This window comes from Equus przewalskii, chromosome 9 (genome assembly GCF_037783145.1).
Source record: "Equus przewalskii isolate Varuska chromosome 9, EquPr2, whole genome shotgun sequence".
NCBI lineage: Eukaryota > Metazoa > Chordata > Mammalia > Perissodactyla > Equidae > Equus > Equus przewalskii.
In genome coordinates, this window is record NC_091839.1 from 30,181,256 (window position 1) to 30,198,425 (window position 17,170).

Genomic DNA, 17,170 nt, shown 5'->3' on the forward strand with positions numbered 1-17,170 from the left:
CTTTTTAATGGTGCTGTTTACTCAGTTAGGAGGCAATTTTCCTAAAGTTGCTGAAAGTTCTGCTCTGTCAAAGATAAGTGTCTCCCAACTGAGCCTTTTTGTTTGCATTCACCCCTGGCCTCTCCCCTCTGCCTTCTGTTAGTTCACAGGAAGCCAGAGAGGATGTCAGAGATACTCCACTAATTCACAGCCAATTAGGAAGCTTTGCTTTGAAGCTGACTGGAAGGTCAGGCCGGAGCCTTGCCCCCTTAAACTCCAGGGAATTACAAAAACTTCCTTCAGTTGCTTAGCAAATAGAATTTTGAAACTAATGGTGGAAACACTTCCCAATTTGGGCAAAGCTGGTTACAATGGTCCATCCGCTAGGCTTTATTAGCAGAACAAATGTTGGCTTTCTGTTCAGTAGCTTTGGGCTAAGCCCCCAGATCTTTAAGAGTTTTCTTCACATCTAACTCTACTTTGTTTTAATCTGCTTGTGGAAACTGATCTAAGGTATACAGCGGGAAGGGACGTTATTTTCTTCGTTCTTTGGTGATGGTGAAGTGGCTTTTCCCCAAGTTTGAATTTTGGTCTAATGCTTATTTTTCTCTCCTCGGGATGCTGTCGGTTTCATCTTGAATTGTCTTAGGAAGGAGTGATTTGGTAGTTAGACTGAAAGGTTTCTTGAGTAGGAGCCCCCCGGGTTGTTGTAGTTCACTGAGAAAGTGCTTTTGACTTTTAAGAGAATGTAGATTAGCATGGCTGTGGGCTACATTAGCCAACAACAACGCTTACGCTCAGTGAAAGTTTTGTTCTGAGGGGAGGTTAGAGGTCCCAGATGGTAAGCCAAGAAGCCTGCTTGTTCTTTGCTGTTGGCTGTAGGAAAACTTCTCTTCCTGCCTCAAGACTCTGCCTTTCTCATGGGGTGACCCACAGCCTCCAAAAGGTTATTCTATCGAGTGTAATTTTCATTTGGTTCTTGCTGACCTGCATGCTTAGACAAACAAGCAAAGAAAACCAAAAAGCTCCCGCAAGGTTCAGGGTGGGACTCTTTTACCTGGCGCAATGTCGAGAGAGTGGCTGTCTATTTCCAGATCGAGCTGTTGGGCTGCCGCCGAGCGAAAACCCTCCAAGACCCCGTGCACCGCCTCGGTGAGGTTATATGGCACCGACCTGGCGAACCTCACTCTGCTGTTCACGATCACGCTCCCGTTTCTGAAGTTCAGTATTTCGAGTTGCTTAAATCCCGTAAGATTGGATCGTAGATATGGAACCAGCTGCAAAATCAAAGACGGTTTACTCTTAACGCTGTTCTAAGTGCTCAGCTGCTGCTAATTCATTTATATTCGCTTTTCATTATCTGAGGCATCAATTTCAGTTCCTTTCTTATTGCTTCTATTTTTGCGGTTGCATTTAACGTGAGACCAGAAGACCACCATTTAATGATCTATTTGCAGTGATTACACCCCATATTTCCACCTTTCTATCTGTGTATGGAGATGGATGGGCAATGGTTTTCTTCATGATGCATTGTGAGAACAGAGGATTTTTACAAATCCAGGCCAATGCTATCAGCAAAGCAGGAATGCCAGGTTCAGTTATTAAAAAAAAATCCAAGCAAATAAAAACATGTTCCAAGCTGAGCCCTAGAGCAGACTGACCTATGCCGGTCTAAATGGACATCTATTTGGAAGCAACCAATTTGAAATCACCTATCGAAATACACAGCAGCTTGAACGCCCACTTGTCTGTCTATGCAGGACATGTTTCATGGTCAACACAAATGCGGTGCCATGGAAACAGCAGGGACCTGGCAGGCAGGAGACTTGGGTGTCAGTCCTGGAACTGTCCCTAACTTGCTTGGTGACCTTCCTCAAGCCACTTAACCATGGTGTTGTACCTCAGTGCCTTATTCGAATAACGAGGGAGAAGAAAAAGTGGTTCCCTAAGGACCTTTTCCAAACTATAATTTAATATTCTCACACGTATGCCTGGGGCAGGTTCCCACACCTGCGTCTTGGGAGCCACAGCCATCCTTCAGATCCTCATTCAGAAGTGCTTGATGCTCAGCGACGTCGCTCTGTCCTGACCCTGAAAGTGACCCCTCCTTCGTGAACCAACACCTCGAAGTCAGGAGCACACAGTGTGAGCTGAACTCTCCCAGGCTTGGTCCAGACCTGCTTGTTCTTTGTCTCTGTCTCCACCCCACCAGAATTGTGACTCTGACCCTGACCCACATTTTGATACCCTTCTCCCCACAACGTTATTGTGAAAATAAAATAAAATTTTACACCAAGTGTGGAACTTCTCTTCTCAATCCACTCTCTCCAGATCTCTCCCACTCACCCTGATGGGCTCGTTCTTTGTGTCTTAGCACTGCTTTGGCCTCTGGTGGGAATTCCCCATCTTCACCTCGTGTGCAGACGACTGGCTGCTCCCTTCTCCCAAATCCATTCTCCTCTTCTTCATGCGAAAGCGGCTGCCTAGCTGGAGACCACATTTCCCAGCCTCCCTTGCAGCAAAGTGTGACCACGCGACCAATGGAATATGAGTGGAAGAGATGGCGGCAACTTTGATATTGCTTGCCTAGGAAATTGCTTGCTCTGGGCTTCCTCTCTTTCCCCTTCTCACAAGTGGAAACAGAGATGTCCCAGTGACCCAGCTTTCACTGTGTGAATGAGGAAACGCCCTTGGGGTTGGCAGAATGCAATACAGAAGGCACGCGAGCCCCTGGATGACACGGCAGAGCAAAGCTGTTCGACCCACAAAGGGAAAGAGACATAAACTTGCATCTTATTTAAGTGACTGTATTTTTGATCTCTTCATTAAGGCAGCTTAGCATGCAGCCTAAGTAACACACCTGGGCAAGGTGCACTTGGACTCTGGCCCTCACATTGTTCCAGTATCTGCTCACTTCATTGTGGGGGGGGAGGGGTGGAAAGACGGCACAAAGTCTTCCTTCAAAGTCAAGTCTTCCTTTAAACTTCACTTGAAGAATTGGTTTTTATGTGGTTTTAATTTGCATAATAACGTATATGAACCTTACAAATATGTTTTCTGTTATTTTTAGAAATTCTGCAATCTGTGTGATATGATGGTGTACTTGACTCTCATTCACTGGGAGAGGCAACGCGTAGTTCACGTTTCTTATTGTACGTGTATTTCTTATTGTACATGTAGAAACAAATGTGAGTTTTCGGGATGTTTTATAATCACAGATGTATGCTATTATGACCATCTTCTCAGTTTCTTTGTTAAGGATCAGGAATGATAAGCCACTTAGCCATTTTTTAGGTTTACAGGAACTTAATGGGAACCAAAAAAGGAGCCCGTACCCCTGAACTCTCAGTCTCATCTGTGTTGGACCATTCTAGCTTTGTACCTTTGTCAGATGGCTGGAAAACAGCTTGTGGCATTACAACTTAGGAAAAGTCCGCTTATATCACTTTTAAATTCCAAGTTCAGTACTTGAGTGACTATGTATTATTCCTGGGAAAACTAATTTAGGAAGAACTATAATAAAAAGATCTTAAGGATGAGTTTGTTCTCAAGAGGCTGGTCAGCAGTGTCTGTGTCCATCACGGAACTCACTTGCTTATTGGATCTAAATGCATCTCCACACTCTAGCTGAATGCCATCTCAGAGGCGTGTCTCTTCCAACCTGAATTGCTCAAGACAGCCAGTGATCATATTACACAGTAACAACAAAAAAACAAAGAAGAGACAGAGACTTGTAAGCAGTGCCCACTCACCAGCTGTGTGAATCGTTGCTCCAGAGCTTGGTACTCCAGAGAGCTCTTATTGAATAGATCATTGGAGAAGGGCATGTTGGCGACACGCAGGCTGAAGAACACTACCAGCTCCTGGCCCTTGGCAGCGACGGTCATAGAGCTAGTGGTGATGTACTGTGAAGTTGGGACTGGAGTGGTATTCTCCAAGAAATGATCCGGGCTGGAAACATATCCACTGAGTCCTGGTACCTCAGAGGCGGCAGGCATGCTAGACAGCTCCATTCCATCGAAGTCTCTGACTATATCTTGACTGCGTGTACTCGCCCTGCTGTCTTCTGAAGGAGCAGGTGAATATAAAATTTCCAGAGCTGACTGATTGACGGCAGAATAATCACCTGTGGGGATGGGTAGCCCGGGGCTTTGTACTGTCTGGTCAATGGACATGATGTCGATGGTACTTTGATCAGTCAGAGAGAAGATGCTCGAAGCAGTAAAGAAAGGTAGAGTTTCTGATAGGGAGGTAGAGGCCATAGTAGGTGAAGACCCAGAACCATCTGTGGAGGAAGCTCCTGAGACCGATTCATTATGTCCATGTGTTTCCCCAAAGAGTGGAAAGCAAAAAAGAAAATCCAAAGTTAAACTTAACTTAACAAAATGCATTTGCATTGATTAGTTTAATATCATCTTTTAAAAAACAAGAAAGGGCAAGCAACCTAAGGAGACAAACAGAGTCCCTGTGCTCATTCTATTCAGGCCCGATACTTCTGGGTAGATGAGACTTAAAGAGCACCAGTGACCTAGAATTTCTGGAATTACTGCCCAGCCACACACACCACACCTAGGGACCACCTGGTAAAAACTGACTATGTTACCAGGTGGTGCCAAACCACAGGTGGCATTGGAATAGATTTGGATCCCACATCCCCACCCAGAACTCCCAGCCAATTAGTTGTGCAGTTTTGGCCCTGAAATTTTATCTACTTTCCAGTCCTGCCAGGCTGAATTTTATGCAATTGGAGTTTTTGGATCCCAGTTATCACATTTTGGTAGTTTTACCAATTACAATTTAAATTTATGCTTTTCCAAAATTGGATATTCTGACTGAATAACTTGCAAATTTTCAAAATGATATGGCAAGAGTAAAGGTGTGAGTTGCATATATAATTTGAAGTTTATATTGACCATACAACTTGCTAAATATTTGATAATATTTCAAGATTTTGTCACTTTTACGTGATTATACCTCGGTAATTTCTGCCACCCCTTTGCATTGCTTTCTTGGGTACACATTGATCCACTGCAGTCCACTGCCTTTTTGGTGCAAAATTAAAATCAATAAGTATTTATGAACCAAGAAAGTGGTTATATGAAACTTCCAGATAAAGAGATTGGTGGGTTATTAAAATACTCCAATAAGCCTAAATCCAGAGCCACTGACAATATTTAAGGCATTAGGTGGATCCAAACAGGGAGCTTCCTGTGATTACTTCAGTGGCATTTTGGCACGTCTACGGGAAAGCTGTGCTGAGATCCAAAGACTAAGCATGATGAATGGACTGTCTGGGCGCAGATACCATCTTTGGACTCTCTGTCAGCTAATTTACTAGACTGCAATCACCCGAACTGAAACTCCAAGTGATAAACAGCCCTGAAAAGTGGAATCATATTAGTTTTATTAGTTTCCAAAATAAAATCTGCCTGTTGGTGAATTGTACTCAGATTTCAGAGGAGCGCCCTTTTATCTCTCATCTGGGGAGGTGTCTAGTCTGTTTACCTAAAATTCACTCAACTGTCAGAATGATGTTTCCTAACATCCAAGATCTCTCTGGACATACACTTGTAGCAGTATTCAAATCTCCATTGCTGTGGACTGAATGTTTGTATCCTCCCCAAATTCATAGACTGAAGGCTTAATCGCCGAGGTGACAGTATTTGGAGGTGGGGCCTTTGCGAGGTGATTAGGTTGTGAGACTGGAGCCCTTGTGGATGAGATTAGTGCCCCTAGAAGAAAAGGCACAAGAGAGATGATCTCTCTCCGCCATGGGAGGACACAGCAAGAAGGCTGTGAACCAGAAAGAGGATCTCACCAGGAACTGAATCAGCCCGCAACCTGATCTTGGACTCCCAGCCTCCAGAACTGTGGGGAATAAATCTCTGTTGTTTAAGCCCCCAAGTCTGCGATATTTTGTTATAGCATCTTGAGCTGACTAAGACGGCCATGGAAGGATCTGGGATGAGTAAATCGAAAGGCTTCAAGTGCTCTCCGTGATTTGATTTGACTCCTTTGTGCCACAGGGGAAATGCATCTGAATCTGTGTTCCTGTGATGTGATCTCTGTGCCCCCCCAGAAAAGGGTCAGGGAGGAAGCATAATGATGGACATCTTCATCTGCCTCCTGGGCCAGCATCTCATTATTCACGGCTTTCTCACCATACAGACTTTAGTCAGAGTAAAATAGTCTGCTGCATTATGTCATCAACCAACAAAAATGACTTTCTAACTCTTTCCCTTTGTGGCATCTTAACATTAATCACTCACATTCACAATAAACCTAGCCAGGTTATTTCACTGGTGGAGCAGTTGGCTATTTAAATGTAGCGTTGCCAGATAAAATACAGGATTCCCACGAGAATATACTTCTACTAAAAAATTATTTGTTGTTTTTCTGAAATTCAAATTTAACTGGTCATCTTATATTTTTCTTTGCTGAATCTAGCAGCCCTATTTATTTATTTATTTTCTTAAAGATTGGCACCTGAGCTAACAACTGTTGCCAATCTTTTTTTTTTTTTTCTGCTTTTTATCCCCAAATCCCCCTGGTACACAGTTGTATATCTTAGTTGCAGGTCCTTCTAGTTGTGGCATGAGGGACGCCGCCTCAATGTGGCCTGATGAGCGGTGCCATGTCCGTGCCCGGGATCTGAACTGGTGAAACCCTGGGCCGCCGCAGCAGAGTGTGCAAACTTAACCACTCGGTCATGGGCCTGGCCCTCTAACAGCTCTATTTAAATGTGATTTTAAAGACTCCTTCTACTCTCTCTTGGCTTGATATTGAAACTACTAAGGGTATAGTCAATTCCTTTGAAGTAAGAATATTATCCAAACCTTACCACCACTTATAAGTGTATTTTAAATAATTATGTTTCCATCAGATTCTTATGTAAAAATTAGACATGGCAGGGACACAGGCTGTTCCAACATTAAGTGTTTTACACTGTAACGGAGAAGTCAAACACTAAAGGCCAAGACCATTCATTATGAGATGTGCAAAATAAGCAGACCCCAAATAATGTGAGCTTCAGCTGTTATGATAGAAGGTGTGTGGGGTTCCCGTGAGGGGGCAAGGTGTGTTCATAGGGACTTGTGCACGGTGGGGGTGCTGGTTAGAAGCCCAGCTGCTGGGTGCAGAGTAAAAGGCTGTTTTGGTCACTTTCTGGGCAGGAGACTTGTCCAAAAGCAAAGGCCATAGATGAAATGGTTCAATCCAAAATAGACAAACTCAGGGCTAGCTGAGGCCCAAAGTGAGATAAGCTGGTAAGGGGTGAAGATGGGTACAGTGGGGGCAGCCAAAGGCCCCATCAATAGCCAGAGAAAGGTAAGCAGAAGATGAGCAAGGAGGGAGGGACAAGTGCAGATGAAAGGCTATTTTTAATGCTGCTAGAAAGGGTCACATGTGTACATATACACACTACATCATAAATATCAAGTGGTTGCCTATTTTAAGTTTAAAAATCTAAAAAGAAAAGATTCCACAATCTTTAGATCTTCAAGTGGCATGACCAGCAAGTTCTTAATTCTGTATTAAACAAACCCATTCTTATTGATCACAACAATAACGTTATTATCTTCCTTTTTGGAATATTATAGATACAGAACATAAATGCTTATTATTCATTCATTCAACAAATAGGTATTGACAGCCTACTATGTGCCAGGCACCGTTCTAGGTGCTGGGACACATCAGTGAACAAAACAGATAAAAGTTTCTGGCCCCAAGGAGCTCACCATCTAGTGGAGAAAGATAGAAAGTAAATAAAATAAACAAAGGGGAATATATGGTATAGCAGGTGGTGGTAAGTGCTCTGGAAATAAAATGAAGCAGGAAAGGGGTTGGGAAGGCTGGGTGTGCAATTTTCTATAGGGTGGTCGCTGAAAATATAATATTTGAGCAAGACCTGAAGGAAGTGAGAGGATCCAGCCATGCAGCAAATGCTGATGAGAAACTCAAAGGAAGAAGGATATTTTTCATGTTCTAGAAACAGCTAGCTGGGAAGGTAGCACGGCTAGAATGGAGATCTATACCATCAATCAAGTGTGAGGGCGACTCAAGATATTTTCAAACACACAAAGTCTCAAAAAATTCCTCCCAGGCACCCTTTCTGAGGATGTGTTTACCTGAAATGATTGGGTTAACCAAGAAATAGGAAGAAATGGGATACTGAAAAAGAGTTAGAGAAATCCCCAGGAATATGGTAAAGGGGTCTCTCAGGGAGATAGGGACCCCAGGTGTAAAAGGCAACCAGTTAAGACTGGATCAGTCTGGAGAGCCAGGTATATGGAATGCTTGTATCATCAAGCCTGCTGCCATTGTACCAAATTTTTTAACTTGATAAAACTGCTAAAGGATGTGCTCCACAAAACAAGAGCGTAAGCCTGGAGAGAGAAAGCCTGAGATCTAGGGATCAGGGAATCCAATGCGGGAGAAGGGCCAAGGAGATTCTGAGGAGGATAGCAAAGGGAAGGCCCAGGTGACAGTCATCCAGAAAGCCTTGAGAGGAACAGTCCAAAGAGAAGAGAAGGGGTCTCTGAAAATTGGACATGGCGGGTTACCTGATGTGGAAAATTATACTGGAAATTTCAATGGAAAATTTGAGGAGAATTGGCAATAAGTGCAAAGAAAACTAAGCAAATGGAAAAAAAAATCAAAGAAAACATTGACTTGAGGAAAAAGAAAGCAGACCTCGAGCAAATAGGTCAGCTGTGAATAATATATAATGTAAACACTGAATTTTGATTTAATGATAGTTATCACCATATTGAGAGGGGATGGTATCATAAGAAACTGAAATTCTTATTTAAAATACTAGAAAGTAAATAATATATAAAACTGATGACTCAAAAGGTATATGTTATTCAAAAATATAAGAAGAGTAAATGCCAGAAAAAATAGCTAATTGAGTTAAAGGGACTACTTTTGGTAAGTGGAACTTCACAGCGGGGAGGTGTGAGAGAGAAAAATGATGTATTTGTCAGAATACTCTAATATGATTTGACTTTTAAAAAAATAAACCTTTTATTTTGAGACAATTGTATACTCCAATGCACTTGTAAGAAATAACAGAGAGTGGCACCAGTGAACACGGCAGAGTGAGAAACGCCAAAGTCAAGTCGTTAAGTAGCTGTGATGTAATAAGAAATATAGATTTGGTGTCTGCCTCCAGCTCCCGACAGAGAGCTCCTAAATTTCCAATGCTTCGGAAGGTATGCAGTGAAACTCGTTCTGTTCCGGGGAGAAACTGGGAGCTGGGTGATTTTTGCCTGCTCCCTGTGTGCTGAGCGCAGGGGGAGAGCCAGAGGCAGGCCTGCAAGTCCATTTAAGCTGCCTCTCTGTTTTCTGTGGTTCCGGGGGACTGGAGCCCCATTGGCTTTCAGAGCTGGGTGATTTGAGAGCCAGTCCCTCAGGTGGCAGCCATGAACTTTGGGAACTCCCTATTTATAGCTGGCTGATCAGAAGTACGAGTGACAGCCTGGGACTTGCAACTGGGATCTGAAGTGGGGGCAGTCTTGTGGAACTGAGCTCTTTAACGGTGGGGTCTGCACAAATCCCAGGTAGGTAGTGTCATAATAGAATTGTAAGACACCCAGTTGATGTGGGAAAAACCCCTACATATTTGATATCAGAAGGGTTGTGAACAGAGAAATAGTTTTCCTTTGAGTAGCCAAACCCTCAGGAGCTTTGGCACCTGTCAACCCTTCTTTAAACAATTATGTGATGGACATTCCATACAACTAAAAGGTAAATTCAAACTGAAAACTTGGGACTGGAGAAGCTGTGGTAGAAGGTTGGGAGTGGGTCTGTTCAACTCCATTTAAATATGGAAATCTGTCCAAGAAGCTGAGTGTTGTGGTTGTAGAACCAATTTTAAGTTTATAAACCTTGACAATGGTAAAATTCTCACCTAATTACCAAAACCTAGGGTGTGGGAGAAGGAAGCCGGCGGAACTATGAATATTCTGAAGATGTTATCTTTCAGGGCTGTACATCAAAAATGCTGCCTAATATTGACACATATGGTGCAAATGATAATGACTCTGCATTGATATTTTAGATAATCTTTCTTCTTAGCCTTTACGGATCTTTTAAGAATGAATATCTCATGAAGGAAGGAAATATTTATTTGAAATTCAGCAATTTCTTGAGTGTCATTTTAGTTTCTTTTTCTTCTGTTAAAGTTAAGTAAAATTAAATGTAATCCATTTATTAGAATGGCATCACAGGAAATTACAAGTCTGCAAAGGTGCTTCCATCTAGCCTATCTTTTACAGTGGATTGAGAGATATCTGGAATGACTGATATCATTCAGTTATTTCTGAGTAGCAAAATTTTAGCATCACTAGTTTATTTTCATTTTTTGGTAATTTTCTCCATCCTTTAACATTTTAAGTAGTGAGCATGTACCATTTTAAAAAGATAAGGGTAACCACTATTTTAAAAAAGCCTATTGTTTAGTCACCCAACACAAATATGCTAATTTTGGTGAAGTTTAAGATCTCTGAAATCTCCTATGTTATCTCTTCTGCTCCTTGAAATACATAAATACACATCACATAAATATACATTTACATAAGTACACTTTTAAAAGTTTTTCTCGCAGATGTTATTTTTAGGTTTTTGTAAACCTCAGATTAAAAAATAGCTCCTTAGTTATTTGGTGTAAATGTGAAATTTCAAATGTACACAACTAAGTAAAAGTCTTAAGCAGAGCCACAACAGAAGCAAAAATATTTTACCACCAAATCTTTATTATTATTAATAACATTAAAATAACATCTAGATCAAAACTGAAACTGGTAGAAACTTAATTCCTAAACCCTGGAGGACTTCCTAGGGCTTTCTTCTTGTTTTAGTAGATGTTGCCATGAGGTTATAGGCTCAAATCTAGTCTTAGACTCTTGAGAGGCAGGATTGAGGATGGAATGGGAAGAAACTAATACTTATTTGGCACCTGTTTTGTTCTAGGTACTGTACAAGAGATATTTTAAAAAATTCTCCATTTATTTTAAGCCATTTTATAAGCTTCCAACTGATTATACACTATGCACTTGCTACTTGATGTGAATTATTGGAGTCTCTGAAGTATCTGTCTACTTATGTCTTCTTCAGTGATTCAAGTGGGTAATGAAGAGCATTAGCCCAAGGCTGCAAAGATGAGTGCCCGCTTGACCGGGCGTCAGCAGAAGGAAATGTGTGTGTCTGTATATGTTGATGTGATGCATTTCTCTTCTCAAATCTTCAAGCAAAGACATATTTTTTTTCCAGTTTAGTTTGTTCCACTTTTCCCTCACTAAACAAAAATGGTGACTCTGTGAAATCTTAGACTTAAACCCTGCCTCATATAACATAAAAACGATAGAGCTTGGAGCTGCGTGACACCTAATTACTTTCTTGGTTCTAACATCATCTCTAATAGTTTTCAATTTAGGATCAGCCCCATGTAAGGAAAAGGTGAGTGTGCATTTAGAAAAAGAGCCCATCTAGGTGTTTCCCTGGTTTGTTGGTGGCCTTAATAAAATTTGTGATTGTTTTCTCTGAAGAAATGAACATTTTGGGACATATGAAGTAATTGTGACGTGGATTTGACATACGATGATGGTCATAGTTCAGTTCTGAATGGCTTATGAATTACTTATTCCAAGATTATTGCAAAGGTGGTGTTTTCCCAGCTTTGACTTGCAAAGTGAAATAATCAATATATTTGTCTCTCTACTAACAACTTCCTATGTATCTGAGGAAATAATAAAGATTACAATTAAAGAAAATGTGAATTTGGGACTATGGAAAGCATACAAAGCATTCCATGGAGTCAGCCTCTAACATGGTTGTCGATGGTCCTTCCTTCCTGTTCTTCATTGCCCAGTAGGGCCTCCTCTCACACTGCTTAGGCCTGCCTTCCACAGCATGCTATGGAAGTGATGATGCGTGATTCTGAGACTAGATCATAAAAGATATTACTTCTTCACCTTGCTCTCTTGAATCAACTGTTCTGGAGTGACTCATCTGCCATGTTGTGAGGACACTCAAGTAGCCATGTGGCGAGGCTCCTATGAGGAAGAACTGAGGCCTTCTTATAGTCGATTTGCCAGCTATGTTAGTAAATCACTTGGAAGTAACTCCATCAGCCCTGTCAAGTCTCGAGAGGATTATAGCCTTAGCTGACATCTTGACTGCAACCTCACGAGAGACTCTGAGCCTGAACCACCCGGTCAAGTCATTCCTGGATTTCTGAGCAGCAGAAACTGGGAGGGGTAATAAATGTTTATTATTGCTTTCAGCCACTAAGTTGTAGAGTCATTTCATATGCAGCAATAGATAACCAGTACCCAACGAAGCCCTTCCAGACCTGCACTGCAGGATTTCAGGTCTACCAGTCTCTGACTCTGGCTTTAATCAGAATGCCGCAAAGAATCTGCCTTTTGGTTTAAGATAGTTATTTTAAGACATATCTTTCTTATTATACAGGAATGCATCATAATTTACATAAAATATGCTGGAAGGTTTTATCAGTATTCAGATCTGCAATGGGAACATTAGATGCCAACCTATTTACAGGGAAGCTTTTTGAACAGGGTGTGTGTTTGTATTTATAGTAAGAGGAAGGGGAAAGGTAAGTAGAAAGAAGGGCAGAGAGACAGACATAGACTGCACACTCAGGAACGCGGTCTCTAACACTGGTTTTGCCTCTCTGAATGGCATTTACCTAATCTAGGCTGCAACTGGCAACGTCCACGCCAGGTGCTCCCAACCGCATCAACTCTCTACCCCCCTTTTCTAACAAATATTCTGTAGTACCCCCTCAATGATCCTGAACTTAGCTTAATCAAGAATATAACCAAGCTAATACAGACTTTCGAAAAGTCAATGCATTGTTCAAACTGTAACATAAAGGAGAAAGAAAAGGAAAATAATTTATAATAACATGTATTTCAAAAGGCGTTGCAACAATCTAAAACATAATAAAGCAGTTATATGCTGTACTTCTATGTAAATATCCATAAATATCACTGTGCATTCCATAGCTACAAAGGCAGACTGATTCAGATGTTGTGCTGGCAACAGAAATACCATGATCGCCACGGTCATCAGTAAGTCATTTTCTGAAATGGTGGTCAGCACTTCAGTAAAGTGCAAACAAAACACGATACAATCTCCCCTGAAGTTATACATCAGTTGCGTTCCTAGAAAACTTGAGTTAAATTAAAATCTTGAAAAATATATTTTGTGAATAATTATTATACGAAAAAAGAAGTGTCAGGAAAAAATGAGAAAGACTAAGTGTCTTATCTCATGCAGCTTCCAGGTCATCTGATTCATGTGCCTTTTCTTGTCTGTGCAATCTGCTATCCGTAGTCTCCCTACAGTAACACAAGTTAGTCTTATCCACAGAGGGGCAAAGGATTTTCATCAGGTCGAATACAATTGATCATTTCCCAGTGGATATTGACTGGTTTTGCATATATTTGTAAATTTATTTCCTCATTTCTAATTGCTGATTGTACGTTGTTTGGATTCTCCTTTGAACTAGTCTTAACATCTTCCTTGTTTCCTCATTAGTTAATTGTTAAATACAATCTTTGATACATGTTCATTTTATAATTTTATGAAAGTCATAATTTTACCGTTTAATAAAGTTTAACAAGAGTTAAGGTCTAGGCTTAGAAGTTTATAATTTTTTTTTTCACATACATGAATGTCTGGCAAGATGTACAAAAATCCTGTTGGAAGCAGACTGATTCTTTGTTGTGTAGTACTGTCCTGCATGTTACAGGATTTCTTTTCCCACTACATATTAGCAGTACCCTCCCATTATGGTAGCAACCAAAAAGTGCCCCTCCCCCCAGATTTGCCAGGCATATCCTACAGGGCCACAGGCCCACTGAGAATTCTGCTGACAAGATTGAACTTTATCTGAGCTTTACCGGACATTAGCTATACTTAACAACCCCCACTCACCTCAATCCATTGCCTTTTGAAATCTCGCCACCCTTTCCTGTTCTGGGAAAGGGCTAACTGCAAAGAATCACTGTTCCTCATGACACCTAGATTCTGAGCCTCGCTGTGCACTCTGTCCTGAGTCCCAGAGGACTCACAGATGACTCCCTTGCTCACCTGCCCACTTCTTTTCTTTGAGCCATTCCTCATTAATGAACGTTCTCCTGATTGTAATAGCCTGAACAAAATTGAGTCCTTAATTGTCTGGTACATTTTGTTTCACACACTGCTCTAACTTTACCGAATTATATGTACGTATGCATTCTTCATTCATTCTCCAAATCAATCATTCTTCAAACATTTAGTGAACAACTAACATATATCAGCATAAAATAGCAATTTAAATAAATTGCTAACGATGCATTTATGGTTATTTTAAAGGTGTGTTGGCTTAAAATCAAGGACAAGAGCCTCAAACCCGGAGAAGAGAAGAGGAATTTTCAGTTAATTCAATGATCATTTTTATAGAGAATTAGTGAATTCATTGTTCAATAGTTTGCTGGAATCCTGCTTTTTTCTAAAATTAAGCTTTCTGTACATTCAAGAAAGCATGGAAGAAGAGTAAAAAAGCATTGGACTTGGAATACTTGAGTATTTGATTCAATTCTGCTTTTACTTCACTCAATCACTCATTCATTGAACAAATATTTATTGCATATTGATTCGTGCCAGGCATTTTACTAGGTCATAATAAGAGCTTTCATTTCTTGATTACTTGATACATACCAGGCACAGTTCTAAGCATTGTACTTATTAACTAAATCTTCACAAGAATCCCATGAGATAAGTATTATGATGACTATTTTACGGATGGAAAACTGAGGCACAGAGAAAGGTTAAGTAACTTGCCCAAGGCTGCGAGTGGCCGAGCTGGGGTCTGGATGCACACAGACTCCAGAACCCACCTCGCTGCACTGCTGGCGCTAGAGTGGAGAACTCCACAGACCTGGCCTTCGTCTTCACGGAACTTTCAGTCTTCATGCACTAACCATGTAATCACAAGTATGCCAAGTGCTGCGAAAGAGGACACCCAGGGTGCTTTGGGAGGCACAAAAGGGAGACTCAACTCTCATTAGCTGGTGGGTATGTGTTTGTGAAAGGAGGCTAGTGAGACCTGCCCTGCTGGCTTGAGGGATGTGGTGAGAAGCAAAGGTAAACATGATATAAGAAAGCAAAATTTAGCGAGTGCAATTCTTTGAACCACAAGCTGTGATCATTGGTATGCAAAGGGGTGTGCATTGGAGATAGCAGTCTGGCTTCAGGAGAGTCTCTTCAGAGAACGACCTTAAGCAATTTTGTTTGTGAACTGCTAAGATCAAAGCAAGTGTTATTTTTGAAATAATGCAAACATGTCAGTGCAAATTTGGAAAATTGTTTACTTCACAAAAAGTTTTCATAAGAATATCATAAAAACATTGAAGGTATGTTTAATGAGGATTTTCTTAATTGCAATAAATATTCAGCAGTTTAAACAAAAAATAAAGTAGATTTAAAAATCAAACATGCATTCTAAAGGATGAGCAGAGACTTGTTTTTATTTGGAGTTGTTTTTCTACCAGTAAATGAAAGAAATGAAACATGGACAGGAATTTTGGAGGAATGCTGAATTTTCTTTTGGGAAAGTAGGAAGTTACAAAGTCATAAGTGAATCAGATCTGGAGTGTCTCCACTGGATTGGAAGTGCCAGTGCCAGGAACATACGCTGCCTGAGGAAAGACCTGGGGCCTTCCCTTTCGGAGCCTCTTGCATAGAGTGCTCTGCACACACCCAAGAAGGACTTGCATTTGGTCTGTGAATGAGAAACTGACAATCGGGTCAGTTAGTGGTGGTCAGTCAGTGGTGTGATCAATCCATCTCTTCTTAAAATTTTTCTAATTGTTTGGAAATTGGCAAATTAAGATTATTGCAAAAGACTTAAGCATAAACTTTATTTATTTAAACCTCACTTCATTCCATAAAGAATTCAAGGTGAACTAAAGACCTCGCAGTGCCAGTAACAACATGCGCAGTGTGAGGATTTTCTGCTGTCTCAGAGTGTTCTTAGCTTTCTGGATGGGAAGACGTGGAGAGCCTTTTCAAAGCAGGAACTCTGAATTCCCCAGGTCTCAAAGTTTTGAGTGACTTCATGGTGCACTCACTAATACTGATGATTTAGCTACAAAATACCAAGTAATTTTATTCCTATCTGACATTTTATACCATGCAAAGTGTTTCCACATACTTTATCCAAAATGATCCTCAGGTAACATCAGTGTCATGGCAGAGTGAGCTTTCCTGGTAATCTCTCCCCTCCAACATACAAGGAAAAGGACATTCATACTCCAACAGAGGACATCCAAACACAACACAAAAAATGTCTGAGAGACCCACATAGTCATACAATGGTGGGCAGAGAGGCTGGAGCCCCCCTCGGAGGAGGTGGAATGGGGCAAGAGAAATCTTCACTCACTCCCCCAAAGACTGTGTTCCAGACCACGGGAGGCCTCTGAGAAGGAAGGAACGGGGGAGGGGACATTCATTCACGGGAACATCAAGGATCCCCAAGGGCCCTGGCAGGCTCGAGGGAAACCCTCTACTGGGGCAAGAGCTTTTGCAGGGGGTGACCTCATCAAACCAACACTCCAGGAGAACAGATAGAGCAGAGTGAGAAAACCCCAAGAGCATGCGGGAGAAAGCTCCCCTCCCCACACCCACCTAGCACTAGCTCCAGCCCCTGGGATTTCAGCTGAAGGCAGAGGGGCCAGAACATGGTTCTTGACCCCCACCCAGTGGCAATAGGTGGTAACTGTGATCAAATAACACCAGGATGTGAAAAAACAGAGCCACTCCTTCCAGCAATATCAAACATTATATTACATCTCCAGACCAGATAGAAAATGACAAGTACTAAAAAAATCAGTCCCGAGGACACAGAAATATGTAATCTAAATGACAGGGAATTCAAAATAGCTGTGATTAAGAAAATCAACAAGTTAAAAGAGAATGTAGAGAAACAATTCAACGAGTTCAAGAGCTACTTCACAAAAGAGATTGAAACTATAAAGAAGAATCAATCAGAATGACACAATGAAATGAGATGAATGACACAATGAAAGAAATAAAACAAAATATGGATTCCCTGAATGCTTGAGTGGACATCATAGAGGAACGGATCAGCATAATTGAAGAGAGACATGTTGAAATGCTCCAG

General features: G+C 41.2%; 1 protein-coding gene across 1 annotated transcript in view; it reads right to left on the bottom strand.

Moving 5' to 3' along the window:
- Positions 1-17,170, bottom strand: part of IMPG1 (interphotoreceptor matrix proteoglycan 1) — a 120,814-nt gene that overhangs the window by 23,364 nt on the left and 80,280 nt on the right. The window contains exons 13-14 of the mRNA XM_070558991.1: positions 3,732-4,279; positions 1,037-1,256 (exon numbers count right to left, since the gene is read on the bottom strand). Of these exons, the coding sequence (XP_070415092.1) occupies positions 1,037-1,256; positions 3,732-4,279 (768 nt within the window). The remainder of the gene's footprint in view (positions 1-1,036; positions 1,257-3,731; positions 4,280-17,170) is intronic.